The 22,854-nt window shown below is 34.3% G+C and overlaps 1 protein-coding gene and 13 non-coding genes across 14 annotated transcripts; all 14 read left to right on the top strand.

Annotated features, from left to right (window-relative positions):
- Positions 1–16,851: 16,851 nt before the first annotated feature.
- LOC146536136 (MICOS complex subunit Mic10-like) lies at positions 16,852–17,642 on the top strand. Its single transcript, XM_085190511.1, has 2 exons — positions 16,852–17,019; positions 17,470–17,642. The coding sequence occupies exons 1-2, from the start codon at positions 16,947–16,949 to the stop codon at positions 17,640–17,642; spliced, it is 246 nt and encodes an 81-aa protein (XP_085046637.1). The 5' UTR covers positions 16,852–16,946.
- A 1,686-nt stretch (positions 17,643–19,328) lies between these two features.
- LOC146536137 (5S ribosomal RNA) lies at positions 19,329–19,447 on the top strand. The gene has a single exon (XR_014878286.1). It is a non-coding gene; the product is annotated as a 5S ribosomal RNA (ribosomal RNA).
- A 158-nt stretch (positions 19,448–19,605) lies between these two features.
- On the top strand, positions 19,606–19,724 carry LOC146536138 (5S ribosomal RNA). Its single transcript, XR_014878287.1, has one exon. It is a non-coding gene; the product is annotated as a 5S ribosomal RNA (ribosomal RNA).
- A 152-nt stretch (positions 19,725–19,876) lies between these two features.
- On the top strand, positions 19,877–19,995 carry LOC146536139 (5S ribosomal RNA). The gene has a single exon (XR_014878283.1). It is a non-coding gene; the product is annotated as a 5S ribosomal RNA (ribosomal RNA).
- A 155-nt stretch (positions 19,996–20,150) lies between these two features.
- On the top strand, positions 20,151–20,269 carry LOC146536140 (5S ribosomal RNA). Its single transcript, XR_014878262.1, has one exon. It is a non-coding gene; the product is annotated as a 5S ribosomal RNA (ribosomal RNA).
- A 155-nt stretch (positions 20,270–20,424) lies between these two features.
- LOC146536141 (5S ribosomal RNA) lies at positions 20,425–20,543 on the top strand. Its single transcript, XR_014878263.1, has one exon. It is a non-coding gene; the product is annotated as a 5S ribosomal RNA (ribosomal RNA).
- Positions 20,544–20,698: 155 nt separating this feature from the next.
- LOC146536142 (5S ribosomal RNA) lies at positions 20,699–20,817 on the top strand. Its single transcript, XR_014878264.1, has one exon. It is a non-coding gene; the product is annotated as a 5S ribosomal RNA (ribosomal RNA).
- A 153-nt stretch (positions 20,818–20,970) lies between these two features.
- LOC146536143 (5S ribosomal RNA) lies at positions 20,971–21,089 on the top strand. Its single transcript, XR_014878273.1, has one exon. It is a non-coding gene; the product is annotated as a 5S ribosomal RNA (ribosomal RNA).
- A 155-nt stretch (positions 21,090–21,244) lies between these two features.
- On the top strand, positions 21,245–21,363 carry LOC146536144 (5S ribosomal RNA). Its single transcript, XR_014878265.1, has one exon. It is a non-coding gene; the product is annotated as a 5S ribosomal RNA (ribosomal RNA).
- Positions 21,364–21,517: 154 nt separating this feature from the next.
- Positions 21,518–21,636, top strand: LOC146536145 (5S ribosomal RNA). Its single transcript, XR_014878266.1, has one exon. It is a non-coding gene; the product is annotated as a 5S ribosomal RNA (ribosomal RNA).
- Positions 21,637–21,793: 157 nt separating this feature from the next.
- LOC146536146 (5S ribosomal RNA) lies at positions 21,794–21,912 on the top strand. Its single transcript, XR_014878267.1, has one exon. It is a non-coding gene; the product is annotated as a 5S ribosomal RNA (ribosomal RNA).
- A 157-nt stretch (positions 21,913–22,069) lies between these two features.
- LOC146536147 (5S ribosomal RNA) lies at positions 22,070–22,188 on the top strand. The gene has a single exon (XR_014878268.1). It is a non-coding gene; the product is annotated as a 5S ribosomal RNA (ribosomal RNA).
- Positions 22,189–22,345: 157 nt separating this feature from the next.
- On the top strand, positions 22,346–22,464 carry LOC146536148 (5S ribosomal RNA). Its single transcript, XR_014878261.1, has one exon. It is a non-coding gene; the product is annotated as a 5S ribosomal RNA (ribosomal RNA).
- A 161-nt stretch (positions 22,465–22,625) lies between these two features.
- LOC146536149 (5S ribosomal RNA) lies at positions 22,626–22,744 on the top strand. The gene has a single exon (XR_014878277.1). It is a non-coding gene; the product is annotated as a 5S ribosomal RNA (ribosomal RNA).
- Positions 22,745–22,854: the final 110 nt, after the last annotated feature.

The raw sequence follows: 22,854 nt of genomic DNA on the forward strand, positions 1-22,854 counted from the left end.
AACGCCGCATTTTGCCTCGTTACCAAAGCGAGAAAATGAAAATATTAAATATTTAATTTTCTCAAATGACATCGAATCTGTCGAGCTTCCAGTCAAAACCCTTATTTATGCCTCTACGCCAAAACTGGCAACTTTTCTCATTTTACAAAAAAGTTACATATAAAAAGAAATATAAATACTCATAGTTTCCACAAACTTGACTATATTCAATTCCAGTCTAAATGTCACTTCCTAAATTTCACCTCAACGCCGATGCTTTCGTTAATTGCTTCACCCAAACTATCGAAGTTTATTCTAAACTCACACGTTAGAATATCGAATACTCGGATCGTTCTATCAGTATTAAAACTGGAAATTTAATCAGTCGGAACTTCCACATGGTTAGTTCAAAACTGTTAATATTATTGAAATGGAAGAACTAGAACGAGATAGTTCTAATATTTATTGTTATATTTTTTTTTAGTATTTTTACTATTTTTGAAACTGGCTTAAGAAAAGCGAGTGATAAATCAAAAAAAATCAGAGGGAACCTAGTGTTAAGACACTCTTAAAATATTAAACATTTCATTTCTTCAAGTGGGAATCGAACTCTCAACCAGTCGCGTTTACAGGCACACCCTTGCATTCCTGCGCCACGACTGGCCTCAAATTAATATAATGAATACTAACATCAAAAAGGTTTATTTCATGAAATATTAATACAAAAGTTTCCATTATATCTCGTATAAAGTTAATACCGCCCAATTATTGTGAATGCCTCATACAATTACAACCTATAATTTAATTTACGTGGTCCCAAAATGGATGAAAAACGTTTCAAACTTTTCACTGTCGAAGCCTAACATTACGGTTTCATTGGAAGAGGAATAATTTTGTTACAAATATTTAATTATAGCGAGAGTGGCCTTTGTCATATTAAATTTATATCAAACTTTATATTTCAATAGCGAACTTTAATGAGTAAATTATTTTTTTATTTTGTTTTTCTGCTATTCGTACAGTAATAGTAAGTACAGTAAATATATCTTTATATTTTTTAAAAATATTTACTTATATACACGTCGAAGCTGACACCTGACATTGAATGTATGACAGCGACAGTTGTAAGTTCGATTCCTAGGATTTTTTTTTTATTTCACCGCTCTGGTAACGAAGCTAAGCGTAGATTCCGCTACTTAACACACAATACTTGCGGAATTCGGCGGAAAGTGGGTAACGAAAGTGTCTTAATGGGAACAGACACTCTGTTCCCACCAGCTTCACTGCTATGTGCAGGATACAGCCTGTAGCTAAAAAAAACCTTACAAACTGTCAAATCAGTAGAAGTTTTAGTAGCAATGAACTTCACAAGAATTTTTACATAAAAATAATTGGTCTACCAAGAAAAAATTTTCAATATAAATGAGTTAATGCATCGTTATGCATGCAATACTTAGAAATTAACTAAATAATACTTTTACTTATCCTTGAGAACACAAATTGCTTAGTAATTTGTACAAAATTATTTATAATGCTTAACTTTTATAATTCCACGAATGTAGATTACAATAATAATTTTATTTTGATGAAATAGTTTTATTTCTTGTATTTTTATTTCTTCGCAAAAAATATAAAAATACTTACTTAATAAAATATAATAAAAATATATTTCTCACGGTTATTGAACTCACGACCTTCGCCCCTAGATAATGTGCAAAACGAATAACAGAAAGAACAATTATTAAGCAATAAATCAAAATCCAAGGCTGTCTAAGGTCGTTAGTAAGAGTACGATGAACTATACAAATCGTTCAGTGTATTTATAAAGTATATAAAAGCGTACAAAAATACCTACATATTTAATTTTTTTTTAATAAAATAGTCAAAGGGAACCTAGGGAACCTCGCTCTCCACTATCCAGCTACTTCAAAGACATTAAAATGTTGGTAGAAGATATTGATTACTATGAAATGGTTCATTGAGTTCCCTCACTCAACACGAAAATTGTGTGGTGCGTGGAGAAAAGTGTTCAGACACTGTATTCCTCACTTTCTGTTCAATTATAAAGTATACCTTAATGCTTTATTTTCTCTACCAGAGCGAGAAGTGGGCATCGAACTAACAACCATCGTCTCTATAAACATAAGTCGTAGAAAACAAAGACTTACATATTAAATTATTTTTACTCATCATTAATACCGGTCTATTCGCAATGAAAATTATTATAATCAATATTAAATTTCAAATACAATTTGAACACGTTCCAAACGTTTATACAAGAAGCTATAGTAATTTTATTAACACCTCTCATTTAAGCACTAGAACACCTGCTCGGCAGACGTCTATAATAACACTTGTATTTTGTACTAACTAGGTGTTTTAAGCTGTTACAATATTCACTTGAATTTAAATTAAAAAAAATAGTTTCTTCACGCTCTATCCCGCATGTAGCAGGGTAGGCAGAGAGAGCCTAGTATTAAGACGATTCATTCCCCATTTTCCGCCTAATTCTGGAAACATTCCATGTTTAGTGGTGGATTGCGTGCTTTTACTTCGATATCTGAGCGAAGTAATGAAAATATTAAATATTTCATTTCCTGAATTGAAATCGAATCCACAACCTATCGCTTTTATAGTTGCCCGCTTGTACCAATCGGCCAGGACTGGCCTCTAGAATACATCTAGACATATTTTTTTTGTTTTTCTTCATAAATTAAATTAGTTGAATATTTGTACTTTTCTTTATAATTCATATTGACATGGTCGTAGAATACGAGTAGCATAGGAGATTTAGATCTTACATTACAAAGAATAACTTTGTACTTATTTATGAAACAACTACGAGGATAGAAGACGTTTCTCTTGAAATCTTTTTAAGCCAACTACCATCTTTTCTGCAGACTATTGCTAACTACAATAAAGCCAATTTAAAAGAAATTAGCTTCACTGACTTATTATTAATAGAACCCAGTGTTAATACACTCTGTTCCTCACTTTCCACCATATTTATATACTTAGAAAGGAAAAATGAAAATTGCAAATATAATCCTTCCTTCAATCATCATTCAATCATTCCTTCAAGTTCTTAGTTCAAGATCTTAGAACCCATGAAGGCCAGACAAAAAACCAGGTACTATCGCTCTGCAGCACCAAAACCTCCTTATACTATTGAAGTTTTGTATACTGATTCACAGCGGTCAATATACCTCGACCCAAACAATGGTGTCTGGGTTGAAAGTGTAATGTCATGGCTTTATTGTGTCTAAAAATGTATTTGGCCTTCTAAGGACAGACATAATATGCTATTAGAGCTACTTGCAAGAAAGTTTTTTAGCTTTATGCTGTATCCAGGGTAGATAGAAGGAGCCTAGTGGTAAGACACTTTGCTCCCCTCGTTCCACCAGCTTTTGGAACTGTTTCGCAGTGATTGATGGAACTCAACGCCGCTCTTTTGCTGCTTAAAAAAATGTTAGAAAATAATTTAATAACATTCAAAATATTATTAAATACTGAGGCCGTCGGTGTGGGAATGTAAACCCAACGGTTGTGGATTTAAATCGAGAAAATTAAATATTTAATGTTCTCTTTATCGTTCTAGTAATGACGCAAATCACGGCGTTGAGTTTCGCCATTTAACACCCAATATCTCAAGAATTCAGCGGAAAGTGGGAATCGTAAGTATCTTCCTCCCCAACTCTCGGAACATTTCATGTTGAGAGGTGGAGTTCAACGCCGCGGTGTACCCGAGCTAGCAAATGAAAATAAATGTAAAAAGTATTATTTAGCTAATAGTTACCCAGTTTCTAAATATCACAAATGCATACTATACTATATGTATGTAGATATATCAACTAAATGACTACTTTGTCGCTAATGTGTCGCTGAAACTTTCCAACTTCATTAATTTCCTCATACATTAAAAGCTGTAATTTAAATAATGAAGAAGCTTGTTTGCTCTCTAAAGCAGCGCTTATGTGATTATTATTTAACTAGTAACATGAACGCGACTTCGCCCGCTTAAAGCTAGCAAGCGTTAATGGTGACACGGTGTTAAGTTCCACCAACTAAAATATTTAACATCCGGAAATGAGCGGAATGTGGAGAATTCGGTTAAAAACTGTACGTTTTTTTCTGCCTTATCCAACAAATGTTAATAAAAAAAGTAGTATATAAAAAAAATGTTGTTGTTGTTGTTGTTCTTTAATTATGGCGATCTATTAATAATAATTTCGTTTCTGTTCTTTTTTTATAAATTTTCATTAAGCATATTAAGTTAGCCTTTAAGTAAGGTACATAATTTATGTTAAAATCTTTTAAGATTTTTGTATTAAAATTAGAAAAAAGTTGGCTTTTTATTAAATTAAAAAAAAAAACAAAAACACTTACTTCATGGCCACATCACATGGTGAGGCTTTAGATAAGCGGATTCATGGACGTTACGTCAAATGCCAACATTTGAGGAAACGCGGCGTCTACTAAATGTATTTCATTATTTAGTATATTAGTTGGTTGCAAGTGGATTTACTTAGTTATATAAAAGTCATAGAGAATTTTATAATTATATAGGATTGTTTTACTTTCATGCTTATTTTACATTTTTCTATAGAAAAAAAAGTTTTTTTTATTAATAGTTAGTTTAGGCAAAGGAAACCTAGTTATACGATACTATATTCTTCTTTTTGAGTCCTGTCTTGCTTAACTATTTCCCGCGAAAATCTTGGGAATCGAACCAACACCCGGACTGACCTTGTTTTACTTCGCCACTATGGTCTCAATTATAACCATAAGCACCATTTTCTTATTTTCAAAGAATTTATTTTAAAAAAATCCAGACTTTAGACATTTTTAAAACAAAAAACAAAAGAAAGTAAACAAATAGGAAAATACTAAACATAAATTATAGTAAAAATAAAAGTAAATACCTAAATAATAACCAGTCAATAGGAAGGTATCCTTTCAATAAATACACTGCAGGGGACGATTAGTACGATTCCTGGAGTCTCTCAGACATAAAAATTGCAAATTATGCGGAATAATGACGCTATTTTTCTTTTTAATTTCTATATTATGAAAGAAGTTGTCGTTGTTGCAGAGAGGCTATCAACTGTGAAGGAAAAGGAAGCAATATTTAAGCCAGTGTTTAAGTTGATTTCTTTAAAAAAATGATTTCACTAAAATCATCAATATTTTTTTTAAATATGAAAAGAGTAGCAAATGCACATTGATATTATTTTCGAAACCACTTATGGTTGAGACGATTTGTGGTGCAGGTGTGCGCCTGTAAACGCAACAGGTCGTAGATTCGATTTCCACTCGAGAAATATTTAATATTTCCATTTGTTCGCCCTGGTAACAACGCATAAGGCGGCGTAGAGTTTCGCTCCTCAGCACGTAATGCCTCAAGAATTCGGCGGAAATGGGGTACAGAAGTGTCTTAATGGGAACGGATTGTCTTACCACCAGGTTCCCAGCTAAAATCTAGAATCTCTCGAACCTGGGGAATGCTTATGCCCCTTCGCCATAACAGGCCTCAAAAAAGGCATTTTTTATATAAAATTTAAATATTAAAAAAACATTTCCATTAAAAACTCTTCGTTCTATGACAACGTCACAGATTGCTATAGTTTATCCGACAAAGAGCTCAGAAATTCTGATATTGTGCTTCAAAACACAAAAGACGAGCTTCAATGAGACGGCACGATTAAAATTTATTGTTAGAAAACTCCACACAGAAATGTATAATTATTATACTTTAGTTTTCTTTAGTTTATTTTTGCTATGGCTTGTGGCGGAGTGCTGTATCGTCTGATCGTAGAAATGATGATTGTGGGTTCGATTCCCGCTAGAAGAAGGAATTATTTTTATTTTAGCAGGATATGGCACGATAGGAGGGGAAGCGTTATGTTTTGAGTGCCAGAACTCTAAGCTAATCAATGAAAATAGTAAAAAAAATTATTTCCTCGAGTGGGAATCGAACCCACACCTCACGTTTTGGTTCTGGCCTCAAAACAACCACTCATTTATCTATTACAGCCCAATCAGACTCCATTTAAAATTGAAATACAATATTCATAACACATTCATTGGGGGTACGAAGTAGTAATTAACACATTAGCATCCAAATAACTTGCACAAAAGGTGTTTCTGTGTGGGCCTAACGTGTTTTGGATTTGGTAATGTTTGTTCGTGAAATTGATGTGTAATGTAATTTTTAAGGTTCCGTAGTTTAAAAGATTTTTAAAATAAGATTTTAGTTGAATTTTGTGTGAATTTTTTGCTACCTAAATCTATATCTCGTGGACTTAGAATTTCGAAATATGATAAGAAATGACAGTTTACAGTGTAAATAAAATAAGCGTGACCATACGTACATACAGACAGACAGGCAGACAAGAAATTAAAAAATAAACTTTCTGTTTTTGTTTTTAAATATCCCTCTTTCCATTTCAGTCAAAAATTTTAAATGTACAGACAAACTATTTTTACTGTTTTATTATATATAGAAATTAGATATTTTTAGCATTTCTTTAGCCTCGTCCACTGACGTCTATATTTTTATACATATTGTCCGCGGGAACCTAATGTTTTTTAACCTTCCTTACTTCCCGATAGTCAACAAATATTTTCCATATAAATATAAATTTAAACTTCCACTTAAATATACCGTACGATGTATACAAACCCACTCTCACCAGTATGAAGTGGCCTGATTACTCTGTTTATTCTATTACAGCGGTAATTGTTCACTGAATGGGCTTAGACTGCTGCCATTAGAGATATTGTGAGTCGCTATGGTAATATTTATTTCCATTTATTACTGTGATGTCACTAGAGACAATTTAATATTAGTAATCTGAATGAATTAGTATATATTTTATAATAATTCTTCAAATTTATATTAAACGCTTATAACGGAGTAATCTGTCACTAAAATCTCTTTTCTCTCTACATTTTCAAAACGAAATGACGTATTATCTTATAATTATACTAGCGGACGCGCGCAGCTTCGCTTGCGTAATTAGGGGTGAATTCTAATAAACCACGAAACATGTGTTCAATGATATATTTTTAAGAGTCTAAATTTCAAATTTTATAAAAATCGGTGGCGATTTAAAGATTTTTTCATACAAACTTTCAACCCCTTATTTGCACCCTTAGAGGGTGAATTCTAGAAAACCATGAACCACATGTTTAATTAAATATTTTTAAGAGTCTAAATTTCAAATTTTATAAGAATCGATGGCAATTTAAGAATTTTTTCTACAAACTTTCAACCCCTTATTTGCACCCTTAGGGGATGAATTCTAGAAAACGATGAAACACGTATTCAATTAAATACTTTTAAAAACCTAAATTACAAATTTTATGAAAATCGGTGCCGATTTAATTTTTTTTCCATACAAACTTTGAACCCCTATTTCACCCCTTTAGGATTAAAATGATTCAAAATCCCTTCTTAGTGGATGTCCAGATTACGAAAATAAACATCTGTCCAAATTTCAAGTTTCTACGCACAGCGGTTACGGCTGTGCGTGCGTCTTACCTCAGTCAGTGAGGACAAGTCCTTTTATATATATAGATATACTCATATTGTATTATAAGTAAACTTAACCATATTGACTTTGACCAGGACAGCCATGAGTGGATTGAGCAAGTCTGTTGATTCAGCTAATGCACGCCATCTAGCCTTGGGGCTTGTTCTGTAATCTCTTATCATAATATAAGTATAGATTATTATCTCATTCTCTTCTTGTTATAGACTCATCATAGCCCGCAGCTTTGTTTGTGTGGACTTTAAAATTTGAAATGGAAAATCGTTCGCATTTCCTCGAAAGAAGGAAGGGAAAATGGTTTGTTCCTGTTCTGTATGAATTTCAAAATCCTCTTTAATTGCTCCCCTACAGTCGTTAATTCAACTTTTCAAGTACAGTACTTTCATCTGTGTGACACTTAAAATATTTTTTCCTCCAAGTGGGAATCGAACCCACAACCGCTGTGCCACTTTGGCCTCTATCCCTACATTTTATCTCAACAAACCGGCATAGATCAAACATCTTACAGCATCTCCCCTTTTCTAAAGTCATCGCATCTTAAAAGTAACTGTCATATGCTCAAAGGAAACTATCCTAAATTCATAACTAAATTGAGGGCCGTTGAAAGCTTAGAGTATAGTGTAGAGTCATCTTCACCAGGGGAAATATGCTAAGGCCAAATCGAATTACCAATGATTTATTTGTCAGTCCATTTTCTAATATTTCACAAGTCATTGAAGATCGTTTAGAAAAATAGCACTATATTATCTATGTTGAATTATTATGCTTTCTCGTTTTTGTAGCTTTACGCTGTATTCCGCAAAAGGTAGTGGGGGAGGTCAGAGGGAACCTTAAGATACTTTTGTCACAAAATTCCACCCAATTTTCTAGATTCTACTTGATTATAAATAAAATAAAATTAAATCAACTTTACGGTATCCCGTACACAGCAGAATATCCAAATGGAATCTAGTGTTACGACCCTTCTTTCCCCATTTTAAGCCGAATTCTGAATCCCTGAATTGTTATATAATACACGGGGAAAAATTAAATAAACTGGGAATATTTCATGTAAATAAATATTATGCACCAATATTGCGCAGTTGCCTTTAATTGCCAGTCAGTTCGAATTTCACGCTTAACCCTATCATAATAGCAATTTTGGAACACCTGTGCTGCCACACACCTTGTGTATGAGTCGTCGATTCTATTTAGATAGATTACAAAAGAAGATTTATATTATAAAAGGGAGTAATGTAACGTATGAAATCGAAAGGTCACTCACTCATCACGAAATCTCAGAAACTACATGTGCTAGGAATCTTGCATAGGAGTTATTTATAGGACGTAGGTGCTCACTAAGACGGGAATTTGTAATATTCGATTTCTAAGGGGTTGTTTTTGGGGTTGAAAGTTTGTATGAAACTTCATTACTAATGACATTTGTCTTTGTCATTTGTTACTAAATGCTAGGAGTCTCAAATTTTGCATAGACGTCACTAGGACATAGCCATGGAGACAGAAATTAATAATAACATAGTTCACGCGGGTGATACCGCGAGCGGGCCGCTAGTGTTTTATAAAAACTAGAAGTAGCCTGTATACTTTCTTTGTATAGTGTTTTTTACTGGAATTCTGGGGAAAATGGTGAACGGAAATATCTTAATATGAACGGAATGTTCGAACACTAGGTTCCACGTGCGTTCCAGAGGAATACAAAAAAAACAATTAAATCTTTTATTTATACTAAACTTAACCAACCATATAATATGATAATTCAATGAGTCACGAGTAAATCATTGAATAGATCATAATCGCATAAACAGATGGCGTTTAAGTGAATGGGAGTTGTATGCAATAAGCTCACCTGTTATTTTTCTTACTTCATGTTACTATAATATGAGGGATTATTAGTATAGTAATTGCGACGGTTCTGGGTTCAATTCCAAATCAAAATGTTTTTTCTAATTTCCCAATCTGGTTATAAGGTTTTAAAATAATAATTATTATGTGATTATAATAAAGTAAAAGCAGCTTCAGTTCTTTTCCTACATACCAGAATTGGCAGAGAGAATCTAGTGTTAAAACAGTCCGTCTTTCACGCACAGTCCAATTATCGAAATGGTAAGTATAGAGTGATTGAACGAAACGCCACGCTTTCTCTTGTTACCAGAGCAAGAAAAAGAAAATAAAGCATGCCCCTGAGTAGAAATCGAACCCTCAACCCACCAAAATTACAGCAGACATACGAGTATATATAAATACTAGCGGACGCGCGCAGCTTCGCTTACTTATTTAGGGGTGAATTCTAATAAACCACGAAACATGTGTTCAATGAAATATTTTTAAGAGTCTAAAAGAGTCGGTGGTTTAAGAGTCGGTGGCGATTTAAAGATTTTTCCATACAAACTTTCAATCCCTTATTTGCACCCTTAGGGGGTGAATTCTGGAAAACCATGAAACACATGTTCAATTAAATATTTTTAAGAGTCTAAATTTAAAATTTTATAAAAATCGATGGTGATTTAAGAATTTTTCCATACAAACTTTCAACCCCTTATTTGCACCCTTACGGGAAGAATTCTAGAAAATCATGAAACATGGGTTCAATTAAATACTTTTAAGTGTCTGAATTTCAAATTTTATAAAAATTGGTGCCAATTTAAGAAAAATTCTATACAAACTTTCAACCCCTTATTTGCACCCTTAAGGGGTGAATTCTAGAAAACTATGAAACACGTGTTCAATTAAATACTTTTAAGAGTCTGAATTTCAAATTTTATAAAAATCGGTGCCGATTAAATTTTTTTTCCATACAAACTTTCAACCCCTATTTCTCCCCTTTAGGATTAAAACTTTTCAAAATCCCTTCTTAGTGGATGTCCAGATTACGAAAGTAAACATCTGTCCAAATTTCACTTTTCTATCATCGCCGGTTACGGCTGTGCGCGCGTCTTACCTCAGTCAGTGAGGACAAGTCCTTTTATATACAGGGTGGAAGAGGCTGCGCTTCTTTAATTGAAACTGCATATAGGGTAAAAAATTTCAAACTCGAAGCTAAAGAAATTAATCAAGATGCCTCAACAGTTTGGACGTAGGATTTTTTTTTCATTTCACGATTTTTCTCTATACCTGTATTTCGTGTGACGCACACATACACATACTACTACAAAAATACTACTAAGCGTTGCCAAACTTCTACTTTTCATTCGTCAAAACAAAACCGAACGAGAAAGAACGATATCTCGCGTTCTTTTTCACGCAATTACCTATTTATTATAAATCTAAATAATGTTCAAACCTCTTATTAAAATTGTTTAACAAAATCCTACTTTAAGTCAATTTATTATATCACTTTTATTATGAAATTATTTAGAAATACTGCATGGTTATTGAACCACCCACAAAGTTATATTCAAAATTTTTAACACAAAATGATATTGAACTACGATAGATAGGTACTTACATTTAACATTAGTTTTACATCGTCGTTGTCGCATTCTCCTTTTACTATCACTAATATTTACATCATAAGTAATATTAAAAACTCAACATTTGTTTGAAATGTCTTAAAAAATGTATGTTTTGATAGTACACTCAAATACTGACACAATAGTTTCACATTTGAGAAAAATACTCAGTAATCACATCATCACGATCACGAAACATTCATCATGATTTTAGAAATCCGATTAATGATAAAATTAATATTAAACAACATCCAAATAATTTAAAACACTTAATAATTATTCAATGTATAAAGTTAAACAAAATAATGTAAATACAACAGAACTTAGCCGTTCCGCGGCTAAGTTCTGTTCTCACACAGATAATTAAAAACATTGTAATAGTTGCCATTAACTAAAATACTTATCGAATATACTATTAAATTTTTTATTAAGATTTTCATTATTATTTATATTTGTATGATTATTTTGATAGAAAATCGTATAAAAATTAAATATTAAACGAGTTTTATAATGTTACACGAGGACCTGCGAAAACTCAATACGAAATAAATTAATATTTAGTAATTATTTGTAAATAGTATTGATAATTTTATTAATTATTTTAATATCAAATCATGCGTAAAAAGTATAATCTACATTTATTATGAATTATAGTGTTATATTGCACAATCAATCAATATTAAAAATGAATTTTGTTATCTGTACAAAGACACCCCGCTCACGCCGCACCGATTACCGGGGATTCCCATAGAATCGGTGCGGCGCGTACATTCTGCGCAATAGTAGTTGGGTCGGACTATAGCTGAATGCTATTTACTAAACCATATAAATACAACGGGTTATGGGCCCAGACCACGTTGTAACAATAATAAAGAAGATTGCATCAATCGTAGAAAATTAGAAATACTGGCGAGATTAAAACAGCGTTACTTCACGCGACGCTTTGGCGTTGGTATTGAAATTTGGAGGTTAAGTTGCCGGGAAGGAATAAAAAAGAAAAACAAGCAAAATAAACAATCACAATGAAAAGGAAACAGCACAGTAATAAAACTGGAAGGAGTGAAAAATTGGAATGCTTGGAAGTTCCAAACCATAATACTACTACGGGGGGAAATTGTGTCATCATCATCTGCATTTATTGTAAAAAGAAATGCTACAATTAAAAGAAATATTAAATGTTTCAAGTGTAATAATATGGGTCATTATCGAGCTGAATGTAATGTGGACAGAAAATGTAATATTTATTGTTAAAAAAAGTGAAAAAAAATGCTATTATTGTAATAATTTTGTAAACATGTTAAAAATGAGTGTTAGTTTAAAACGGGAACATAAAAAATGTGTTTGTAGTGCAACAAAAGTAAAATTAAAAACCTAATAGAAATAATTCAATAAAAGTGTGTGTAAAGTGTATTCCTAAGTGTTGCGTTAATTTAACATCAGCTCGCCGCCGTTGCCTACATACCTACGCTAGTTGCTGCGACTCGATTTCTTGAATGAGGCGTGTGCGACGTTGCCGCGCCGACAGGTAAGTGTGTGAGTGATAATATAACACTTTACAAATGGCGTTTTTTTTTAAAACGATTATTTTATTATTTATTTTGTTTGAAAAAATAACTTTTTCATTTTTGGGAATTATTTTTTTTCTGAATTATATTATGCTTTTATAGAGTAGTTAAAACTGTGGTTTCATTTAAAGTGGTGCCGTCAATTCCACCCTGTATATAGATTCAAAAATACTAACAAAATTAAAAAAAAATTACAAGTGCATATATGTAGGTACTAAATATATATATTTTTGGGAAAGTAACATTTGTTGCTTCGTTACAAAGATATATGACCAAATGTTCACTTGATGCGTGCTTTAGATACATAAAATTACAAGAGGTGCATAAAATTATAATAAATTTAATTATTTATGTGATATTAAGTACCTATATAGTTTATTTACCTGGTAAACTTAATTGTTTCTTTTTTCATTTTCACGCTGCCTACCAACTTTCTCATCACCAGATAATTTGAGAATCATTTTCTTTTCTCTGGTATCGAGGCAAAGAATGCCTCCAGAATCGGCGGAAAATGAGGAACGAAATGTCTTAAGACCTGGTTCCCTCTGCTTACCCTGCTATGTGCGGGATACAGCGGGAAACGATAAAAAAATACTCGAATTAACCTATTCTATATTAGTTGTAAATATTTACTACCTTTACACCAAAGTATACAAGCCCTTCCCTACTTTAACATCACTTAATTATTCAAATTAGTATACAAATGCCGTGTGACCTGCAGTATGGTACACAAATACTGTTGATAAATCAACATTATGCAAATAACTACAAACCGAACAAGTGTTCTTTTCCACACTCGTTGACATGAAAAGACATATTTTTCTTATATTTTTTTAGGGTTCCGTAAGTCTCGAAGGTACAAGAGTAAACCCTTATAGAATCACTCTGTTATTCGTCTGTTCGTCTGTCAAAAGTTTTTATCTCGAGATCGCGTGAATAAATAGATCTGAAATTAATATAAAATATCGCATAGCATATAGCAGGGTAGGCGGAGAGAATGTAGTGTCAAGACACTCCATACCCCACTTATCGCCGAATTTTGGAGGCATTGGATGTTGAGCGATTGAACTCAACGCTTTACCTCTTTACTAAAGGAAAGAAATGAAAATATTAAATATTTTCTTTCCCGAGCGGCAATCGAACCCACAACCTATCACGCACCCCTGCACCACGACTGGTATCAGCTTGCTCAGATAAAGATTAACAATCTATATTATTAGTTACCAATATTTTATATATTATAGACCAAATTAGTCTCATAATACATTTACTTCCTTACATCGTAAAACTTTCATATTAGAGCTTACTTTTACAACCAACCAGTTCTAATAACGAAGACAAAGCCGGGAACTAATCATATGACATTAAATTAGGATGACTATAAAACACATAAGCTTGGGATATCGTAAACTAAATTAAGACACTATCTTGTCACGAAAATGAATGATAATACGAGAACTTCTAGTAAAATATAGATTTTGACTTTGGCGGCGTTAAGTTTCATCTATAAATGCGCGGTGTTCACAAAGAGAAAAAAATACTTGTATCCTAATATACACTACGTGATCATGGACTACTGCAAATTGGTTCCCAGGTTCCCTGCCTACTCCGCTGTATATTACGCATATAGCGTGAAACTAAAAAACACAATATTATATTATTAAAACACAGCTGAAAAATATGTCTCTAATTAATATGAAATACCAAAAGGATTTTTTATAGTAATTAGGTCTTATAAGGATTACATTTCTAAAGGTGTACTTGAAGTCGCGACCTAATTAATTTACGAAGCTTAAACTTCATAAGCATACTAATTAGCTGTTTTGAAAATGTATATTATTACTCCAAAGGAATAAGATTTTTGGTAGGTGTTGGTTTTATAGGGTTCCGTACTTCAAAAAGGAAAACGGTATTCTTATAGGATCACTTTATTGTCGGTCTCCGTCTCTCCGTCTGCCAAGAGCTTTTATATCGAGATCCAGTGGATGTATTAATTTGAAATAAATGTAAATGTAAATAAATATTGGAATCTACAGTTTTGATGCATTTTGTATGAAATTGGCCTCGTAGTGCTTCCCGTGGACCTACTATCATTAAATTTCGTAAGTAATGTTTCATAGCAAAAAATCTATATTTTTTTTATTTTTAAGGTTTTTTTCTATTTTCTTATCTCCTTACCCTACTCCATATAAAAACATAATATATACTTTAAATAATCTAAAGAAAAAACTTCAAATTATGACTTTATACAATTTTCATAATAAATTAAACTCTTAAAAGCTTTTAAGCTCCTTTCAAAGCCATCTTACTTCACAATGATACCTATTATTTAAGTTATTACGCGCCTGCAGCTAAATTAGGGCTGTTTAAAGGACAAATTACTAACAATCTCAAGAATTAATACATCATCGCGCAGTGGGATGCCGTCTGAATGTCAACGAGATGGCTGCAAGTTCGATTCCCACTCAGGAGAATGAATTATTTTCAACTCTACACGCCTCTTCTCAACACGCTTTTAGCGCTACGTGCTAGATATAACTTCACGCTGTATTCTGCACATAGCAGGCTAGGCAGTGGGAAGCTGGAAACCAAGTGTTAAGACACTCTGTTCACATTAAGATATTTCCATCCCCCCTTTTCCGCCTTCTCTCATTTTGCCTCGTTACTAGAGCGAGGAAACAAAAATATCAATTATCTCAGAAAGAACAAAAATAAAAATTAAACCCAGAACCATTGCGTTAATAGTTGCACGCTTGTGCCCTGTGCCACAACAGCCTCATATACAGCGTGCGGGATAAAGCGTGAAGCTAAGATAAAATTAATTTAAAACAAATAATTACTTACCTTCATAATATACTAACAACATCATAAATGTATGTACCATAGTACTTGTATTCTTAGTACTGATATCTCAAAATCACAACCCAATTATCAACTGATTTGCCTTCAACTACCCCCCCTAATGCCTCTAACTAAGCAGACGTACGGCAATTTAGCACACATCGATGTAGACAGAACTAGTAATAGACAAAGGCTTACAAACTGTAGGCCTAATGAAGACCAGATCATAACACCATATGAATATCTTCTGGACGGAAATATGAAGGAAATGTAAGAAAATATTGTTTTATATTTATACTTTACAGAATTTAAGAAATCTTTATATACAACTAGCGGCCCACTCGCCGTTTTTAGCCGCGTGAACTATGTTATTATTAATTTCTGTCTCCATGACTACGTCCTAGTGACGTCTATGCAAAATTTGAGACTCCTAGAATTTGTAGTAACGAAGTTTCATACAAACTTTCGACCCCAAAAACAACCCCTTAGAAGTCGAATATTACAAATTCCCGTCTTAGCGAGCACCTACGTCGTATAAGTAACTCCTATGCAAAATTTGAGATTCCTAGCACATGTAGTTTCTGAGATTTCGTGATGAGTGAGTGACCTTTCGATTTTATATATATAGATAAAAAAACATCTTGATATTTCAACCCCCAACTCTTAGTCATCACGTTCAATAGATAGATATCTATCTATATCTATCTATATCTATCTATCAAAGGTCAATAATAGAAATTCGTGAACAGGAAATGAAGCAGTTGATTGAAATTATTAATTATCCAAATTAATGCTCTTAATTAACGTCAAGGGTAATCTCCTTAAGCTACAGAAGCCTAATATGTCACATCTAATTTCAATTATGTACTAATTATATGGAATATAGTTATGTTTTTTGTTATCAGCTGCACGTTGTATCCCGCACACAGCGTGTTAGGCAAAGGGAACGTAGTGTTAAGACACTCTGTTCTCCATTTTCCATCGAATTCTGAAAGCATTGTGTGTTGAGGCCAGAGCGAAAAAATGAAAATATTAAATATTTAATTTTCTCAAGTGGGAATTGAACCCACAGTCTATCGTATTTGTAGTGACATTTTGTGCCCCTGTGCCTCAACTGGCCTCATATAGTTATGTAGAAACATGAAAAGGTGGACTTTATGTTGAAAAGTTTGTGGAAAATGTATTTTATTGTAAAAAGATATGTAAATTTAAAACTTTAGCGAAAGTAGAATATCAGATTTCATAGAATTACTACATTCAGGCAGCTAGTGTTTTAACACTGGTGAACAAATAGTTTAAGTTCCGCTAATCAACAGGGAATATCTAGAAAGTAGGGCAAAAGGGGGGGAAAAGAAAAGAATATTGCCTTTGCCTCAATCATTCATTCTGTCATTTTATTTTTAAAGGTATAATACTTGTGTCAAAGCATAATAAATAGTTCATATATATATATTTCTTCTTTAATACCAATGTCACTAAAAATATGACATTATAAATGTCTACATTTTGTTATATTTAAATATGTAATCGTAATTAGATATTTGGATATATTCTAGGAAATGCGTAAAGAAGATAAAAGAGACTTCGAAGAAAGATTTAATGCGTGTTTTGTAGATTTCGGTTTAAAAATTAGTAAGTATAGAAACCTACTTTTTAATATTATAAAAGCTTTAGTGTTTGTTTCATTGAAAACATTTCTCAGGAACCACTGGTTTGGATAAAAAAAAATATTCTATAGTTAAGGCCATAAAACATCATGTTTATTCTTCCTCCTGACATTAATCCCGGCTATTTCCAGGGTCTGCCTTCCTACTCAACCTACTCCACTTTGCACGGTCTTTTGCGATCATGTTTATTATTTCAATGTAACCCACTGCACTTGTGAAATTTATCTCCGAGATTTATTTGTAGTAGCTTTCAGTTATTTCCAGAAAATAATCGGGGTAGATAAATAGCCGCACTTTCCGCCAAATTTTTCGGGGCATTGCACGTAGAGTGACAAAACTCAACGCCGGGCTTTTTCCCTTCGAGAAATCAAAATATTAACTCCCCCAAATTTAATTTGTCATATTTTTTTTATAGCGACCGGCCTCTTAATAGGAAGTATGTTGGGTGGATTCTTTCTCCGTGGTTACAGGAGGTGGCCTATGTACATAGGAGGTGGTCTGGGATTCGGCATGGCATATAGCAATTGTGAGAATAGCCTGAATGGCTACTTGCTATCTATGGATCCGAAAATTTGTACTATTAAGTAAATATTTATTTTTTACCTTAATATATTCTATAAACAAAACTTATTAGTAGAGGGAACCTAGTGTTATAACACTTCTTTCCCACTTTTCGACCAATTTCAAGTTGTAGAGACATTAAGTGTTGAGTAGCGGAACTTAGCGCCGCAGTTTGTCTATCAGAGCTAAATTAACCGTTTTCGGCCGTCATGACACTGATTAAACTTTTTTTTTCTTTTTTTTCAGAAAACAACCATGACTTGAAACAACATTTTTTTCATTATTTTCTTGTCTTCATGTATGTATGTAAATTTATAAATAGTATTATTAATTGAAATTGATGATTATACTAGTCTATTGTAAAATTTGTTTGTAATAAAGAAGATATAAAGAAATGTGACTTTAATAGAGATGATATCAGTAATATCAAAAAAAACTTACATTGTTATTTATTAGCTTCAAAGTCTTGTGGACGTAGTGGACAACAGAATATCTTAGCACCATTTGTCTATTCTCCCATAGCAAAATAGCCAACTAAGACATTCCGTTGTCCACTTTCTGTCAAAATTTAAGACATTGCATTTCAAGTTGTGTAACTCAACGACGCACTTAGATACACTTACTATAAAAATTTTAACACTCAATATTTTATCTTACCTAAGCCTACCGCAAAATAAAAATAGAATATAAAGAAATAAATTTTTATTTCTTTGAATTTTCATAAAAACCTTTAAATAATAGCAGAGTAGGCAGAAGGAACAAAAAAACTAAAAAATAAAATTGGTAAAACAATGTATTGATAAGTACTAAAAGGTTAACAGTTTCACCATAATTTTATCAGAGCTTATAAAAGTTTAATTTCGACATTGATATATCACCCATAAAGCATATGGCTCTTTCGAACTCGACTTTTTCAACAAACATAACGATATTGTAGTCACATTGTCCGTTTAAAGTCCATAACGGATTAACGATGCAAGTCCGCTAATATTTTATTGCGACTGTAAAATTGGACCAATTCTAGTCAATTTTTATGAAGAATTACTATTATTATTTTCATATTCTTGCTCTAGGAGAGCTAGAGCTAGGAGACGCGAGGCGTTGAGGTTCCCACTCAATGTCTCGGAAATAGGGCGGTGCGAGGGGAACGGTGTGTCTTAACATTAGGTTCCCATTTTCTTTCTGCCTACCCATGCTATGTGTTAGACTACGTACAAACGAAACTACTAGATATTGAAAGTTGAAATTTGTGAAACTTAATATACTCGCAAGCAAAGTTCAAATAAGTAATCAAATTGTTTGTACAATTGTTTTAATTTTACCAAACATTTGTAGAATTAGCAAAATTCGCTCTATAATATAGATGACTACAAGTATACGGTTCCATGGTGTAAGCGTGGTGTTCCATGGTGTGAGCACTCTGGACTCTGAACCTAGCGATCCGAATTCAAGTTTCGGTGGAACCTTGTATATCTTATTTCTTGTGTACACAAAATGTAACTGTTAGTTTTTTTACATTTATTATACTCGTAGCTTATGTTTTTTTAATAGATCTGAAGGCTAGTGATCAAAAGTACTTCCATACAAACAAGTTAATGTTCACCCTACAAAAGTATTAAAGGAAGTGATTGACTCGAAGATATGTTAATTAACGACAATGTTAATCAAACATGACTTTATTAGATTTTAGCTTTTTCTTTGAACAGTTCTGTCGCCAACGTCCATACCACGTTGAACACACCGGTTCTCGTCCGATCACCGAAGTTAAGCAACGTCGGGCGCGGTCAGTACTTGGATGGGTGACCGCCTGGGAACACCGCGTGCCGTTGGCTCTTTTTGTTTTTTGTTGTTGTTTAAGTAACCTCTAATACCTAATATTATTATGCTCGGTTTGCATTGGGTTGATAAAATGTAATGAACTCTACATTTATCTATTTGAAGCTGTCAAGAGTGACGTTGTCAGATATTTAGTTCTTTAGGATAAGCAATCGCCAACGTCCATACCACGTTGAACACACCGGTTCTCGTCCGATCACCGAAGTTAAGCAACGTCGGGCGCGGTCAGTACTTGGATGGGTGACCGCCTGGGAACACCGCGTGCCGTTGGCTCTTTTTTTTTGTTGTTTAAGTAACCCGTAATACCTAATATTATTATGCTCGGTTTGCATTGGATTGATATAATGTAATGAACTCTACATTTATCTATTTGAAGCTGTCAAGAGTGACGTTGTCAGATATTTAGTTCTTTAGGATAAGCAATCGCCAACGTCCATACCACGTTGAACGCACCGGTTCTCGTCCGATCACCGAAGTTAAGCAACGTCGGGCGTGGTCAGTACTTGGATGGGTGACCGCCTGGGAACACCGCGTGCCGTTGGCTCTTTTTTTTTTTTGTTGTTTAAGTAACCTGTAATACCTAATATTATTATGCTCAGTTTGCATTGGATTGATATAACGTAATTAACTCTACATTTATTTATTTGAAGCTGTCAAGAGTGACGTTGTCAGATATTTAGTTCTTTAGGATAAGCAATCGCCAACGTCCATACCACGTTGAACACACCGGTTCTCGTCCGATCACCGAAGTTAAGCAACGTCGGGCGCGGTCAGTACTTGGATGGGTGACCGCCTGGGAACACCGCGTGCCGTTGGCTCTTTTTTTTTTTTGTTGTTTAAGTAACCTGTAATACCTAATATTATTATGCTCAGTTTGCATTGGATTGACATAATGTAATGAACTCTACATTTATCTATTTGAAGCTGTCAAGAGTGACGTTGTCAGATATTTAGTTCTTTAGGATAAGCAATCGCCAACGTCCATACCACGTTGAACACACCGGTTCTCGTCCGATCACCGAAGTTAAGCAACGTCGGGCGCGGTCAGTACTTGGATGGGTGACCGCCTGGGAACACCGCGTGCCGTTGGCTCTTTTTTTTTTTTGTTGTTTAAGTAACCTGTAATACCTAATATTATTATGCTCAGTTTGCATTGGATTGACATAATGTAATGAACTCTACATTTATCTATTTGAAGCTGTCAAGAGTGACGTTGTCAGATATTTAGTTCTTTAGGATAAGCAATCGCCAACGTCCATACCACGTTGAACACACCGGTTCTCGTCCGATCACCGAAGTTAAGCAACGTCGGGCGCGGTCAGTACTTGGATGGGTGACCGCCTGGGAACACCGCGTGCCGTTGGCTCTTTTTTTTTTGTTGTTTAAGTAACCTGTAATACCTAATATTATTATGCTCGGTTTGCATTGGATTGATATAATGTAATGAACTCTACATTTATCTATTTGAAGCTGTCAAGAGTGACGTTGTCAGATATTTAGTTCTTTAGGATAAGCAATCGCCAACGTCCATACCACGTTGAACACACCGGTTCTCGTCCGATCACCGAAGTTAAGCAACGTCGGGCGCGGTCAGTACTTGGAAGGGGGACCGCCTGGGAACACCACGTGCCGTTGGCTCTTATTTTTTTTTGTTGTTTAAGTAACCTGTAATACCTAATATTATTATGCTCAGTTTGCATTGGATTGACATAATGTAATGAACTCTACATTTATCTATTTGAAGCTGTCAAGAGTGACGTTGTCAGATATTTAGTTCTTTAGGATAAGCAATCGCCAACGTCCATACCACGTTGAACACACCGGTTCTCGTCCGATCACCGAAGTTAAGCAACGTCGGGCGCGGTCAGTACTTGGATGGGTGACCGCCTGGGAACACCGCGTGCCGTTGGCTCTTTTTTTTTTTGTTGTTTAAGTAACCTGTAATACCTAATATTATTATGCTCAGTTTGCATTGGATTGACATAATGTAATGAACTCTACATTTATCTATTTGAAGCTGTCAAGAGTGACGTTGTCAGATATTTAGTTCTTTAGGATAAGCAATCGCCAACGTCCATACCACGTTGAACACACCGGTTCTCGTCCGATCACCGAAGTTAAGCAACGTCGGGCGCGGTCAGTACTTGGATGGGTGACCGCCTGGGAACACCGCGTGCCGTTGGCTCTTTTTGTTTTTTGTTGTTGTTTAAGTAACCTCTAATACCTAATATTATTATGCTCGGTTTGCATTGGATTGATATAATGTAATGACTCTACATTTATCTATTTTAAGCTGTCAAGAGTGACGCTGTCAGATATTTAGTTCTTTAGGATAAGCAATCGCCAACGTCCATACCACGTTGAACACACCGGTTCTCGTCCGATCACCGAAGTTAAGCAACGTCGGGCGCGGTCAGTACTTGGATGGGTGACCGCCTGGGAACACCGCGTGCCGTTGGCTCTTTTTGTTTTTTGTTGTTGTTTAAGTAACCTCTAATACCTAATATTATTATGCTCGGTTTGCATTGGATTGATATAATGTAATGACTCTACATTTATCTATTTTAAGCTGTCAAGTGTGACGCTGTCAGATATTTAGTTCTTTAGGATAAGCAATCGCCAACGTCCATACCACGTTGAACACACCGGTTCTCGTCCGATCACCGAAGTTAAGCAACGTCGGGCGCGGTCAGTACTTGGATGGGTGACCGCCTGGGAACACCGCGTGCCGTTGGCTCTTTTTGTTTTTTGTTGTTGTTTAAGTAACCTCTAATACCTAATATTATTATGCTCGGTTTGCATTGGATTGATATAATGTAATGACTCTACTTTTATCTATTTTAAGCTGTCAAGAGTGACGTTGTCAGATATTTAGTTCTTTAGGATAAGCAATCGCCAACGTCCATACCACGTTGAACACACCGGTTCTCGTCCGATCACCGAAGTTAAGCAACGTCGGGCGCGGTCAGTACTTGGATGGGTGACCGCCTGGGAACACCACGTGCCGTTGGCTCCTTTTGTTTTTTTTTGTCGTTGTTTAAGTAAACTTTAATACCTAATATTATTATGCTCGGTTTGCATTGGGTTGATATTATGTAATGAACTCTTCATTTATCTATTTGAAGATGTCAAGAGTGACGTTGTCAGATATTTAGTTCTTTAGGATTAGCATTCGCCAACGTCCATACCACGTTGAACACACCGGTTCTCGTCCGATCACCGAAGTTAAGCAACGTCGGGCGCGGTCAGTACTTGGATGGGTGACCGCCTGGGAACACGGCGTGCCGTTGGCTCCTTTTGTTTTTTTTTGTTGTTGTTTAAGTAACCTTTAATACCTAATATTATTATGCTCGGCTTGCATTGGGTTGATATAATGTAATGAACTCTTCATTTATCTATTTGA

The sequence above is a fragment of the Heliconius melpomene genome, chromosome 9 (genome assembly GCF_056956725.1).
Source record: "Heliconius melpomene rosina isolate 202511_hmr_F chromosome 9, ASM5695672v1, whole genome shotgun sequence".
In the NCBI taxonomy this organism is placed as follows: Eukaryota; Metazoa; Arthropoda; class Insecta; order Lepidoptera; family Nymphalidae; genus Heliconius; species Heliconius melpomene.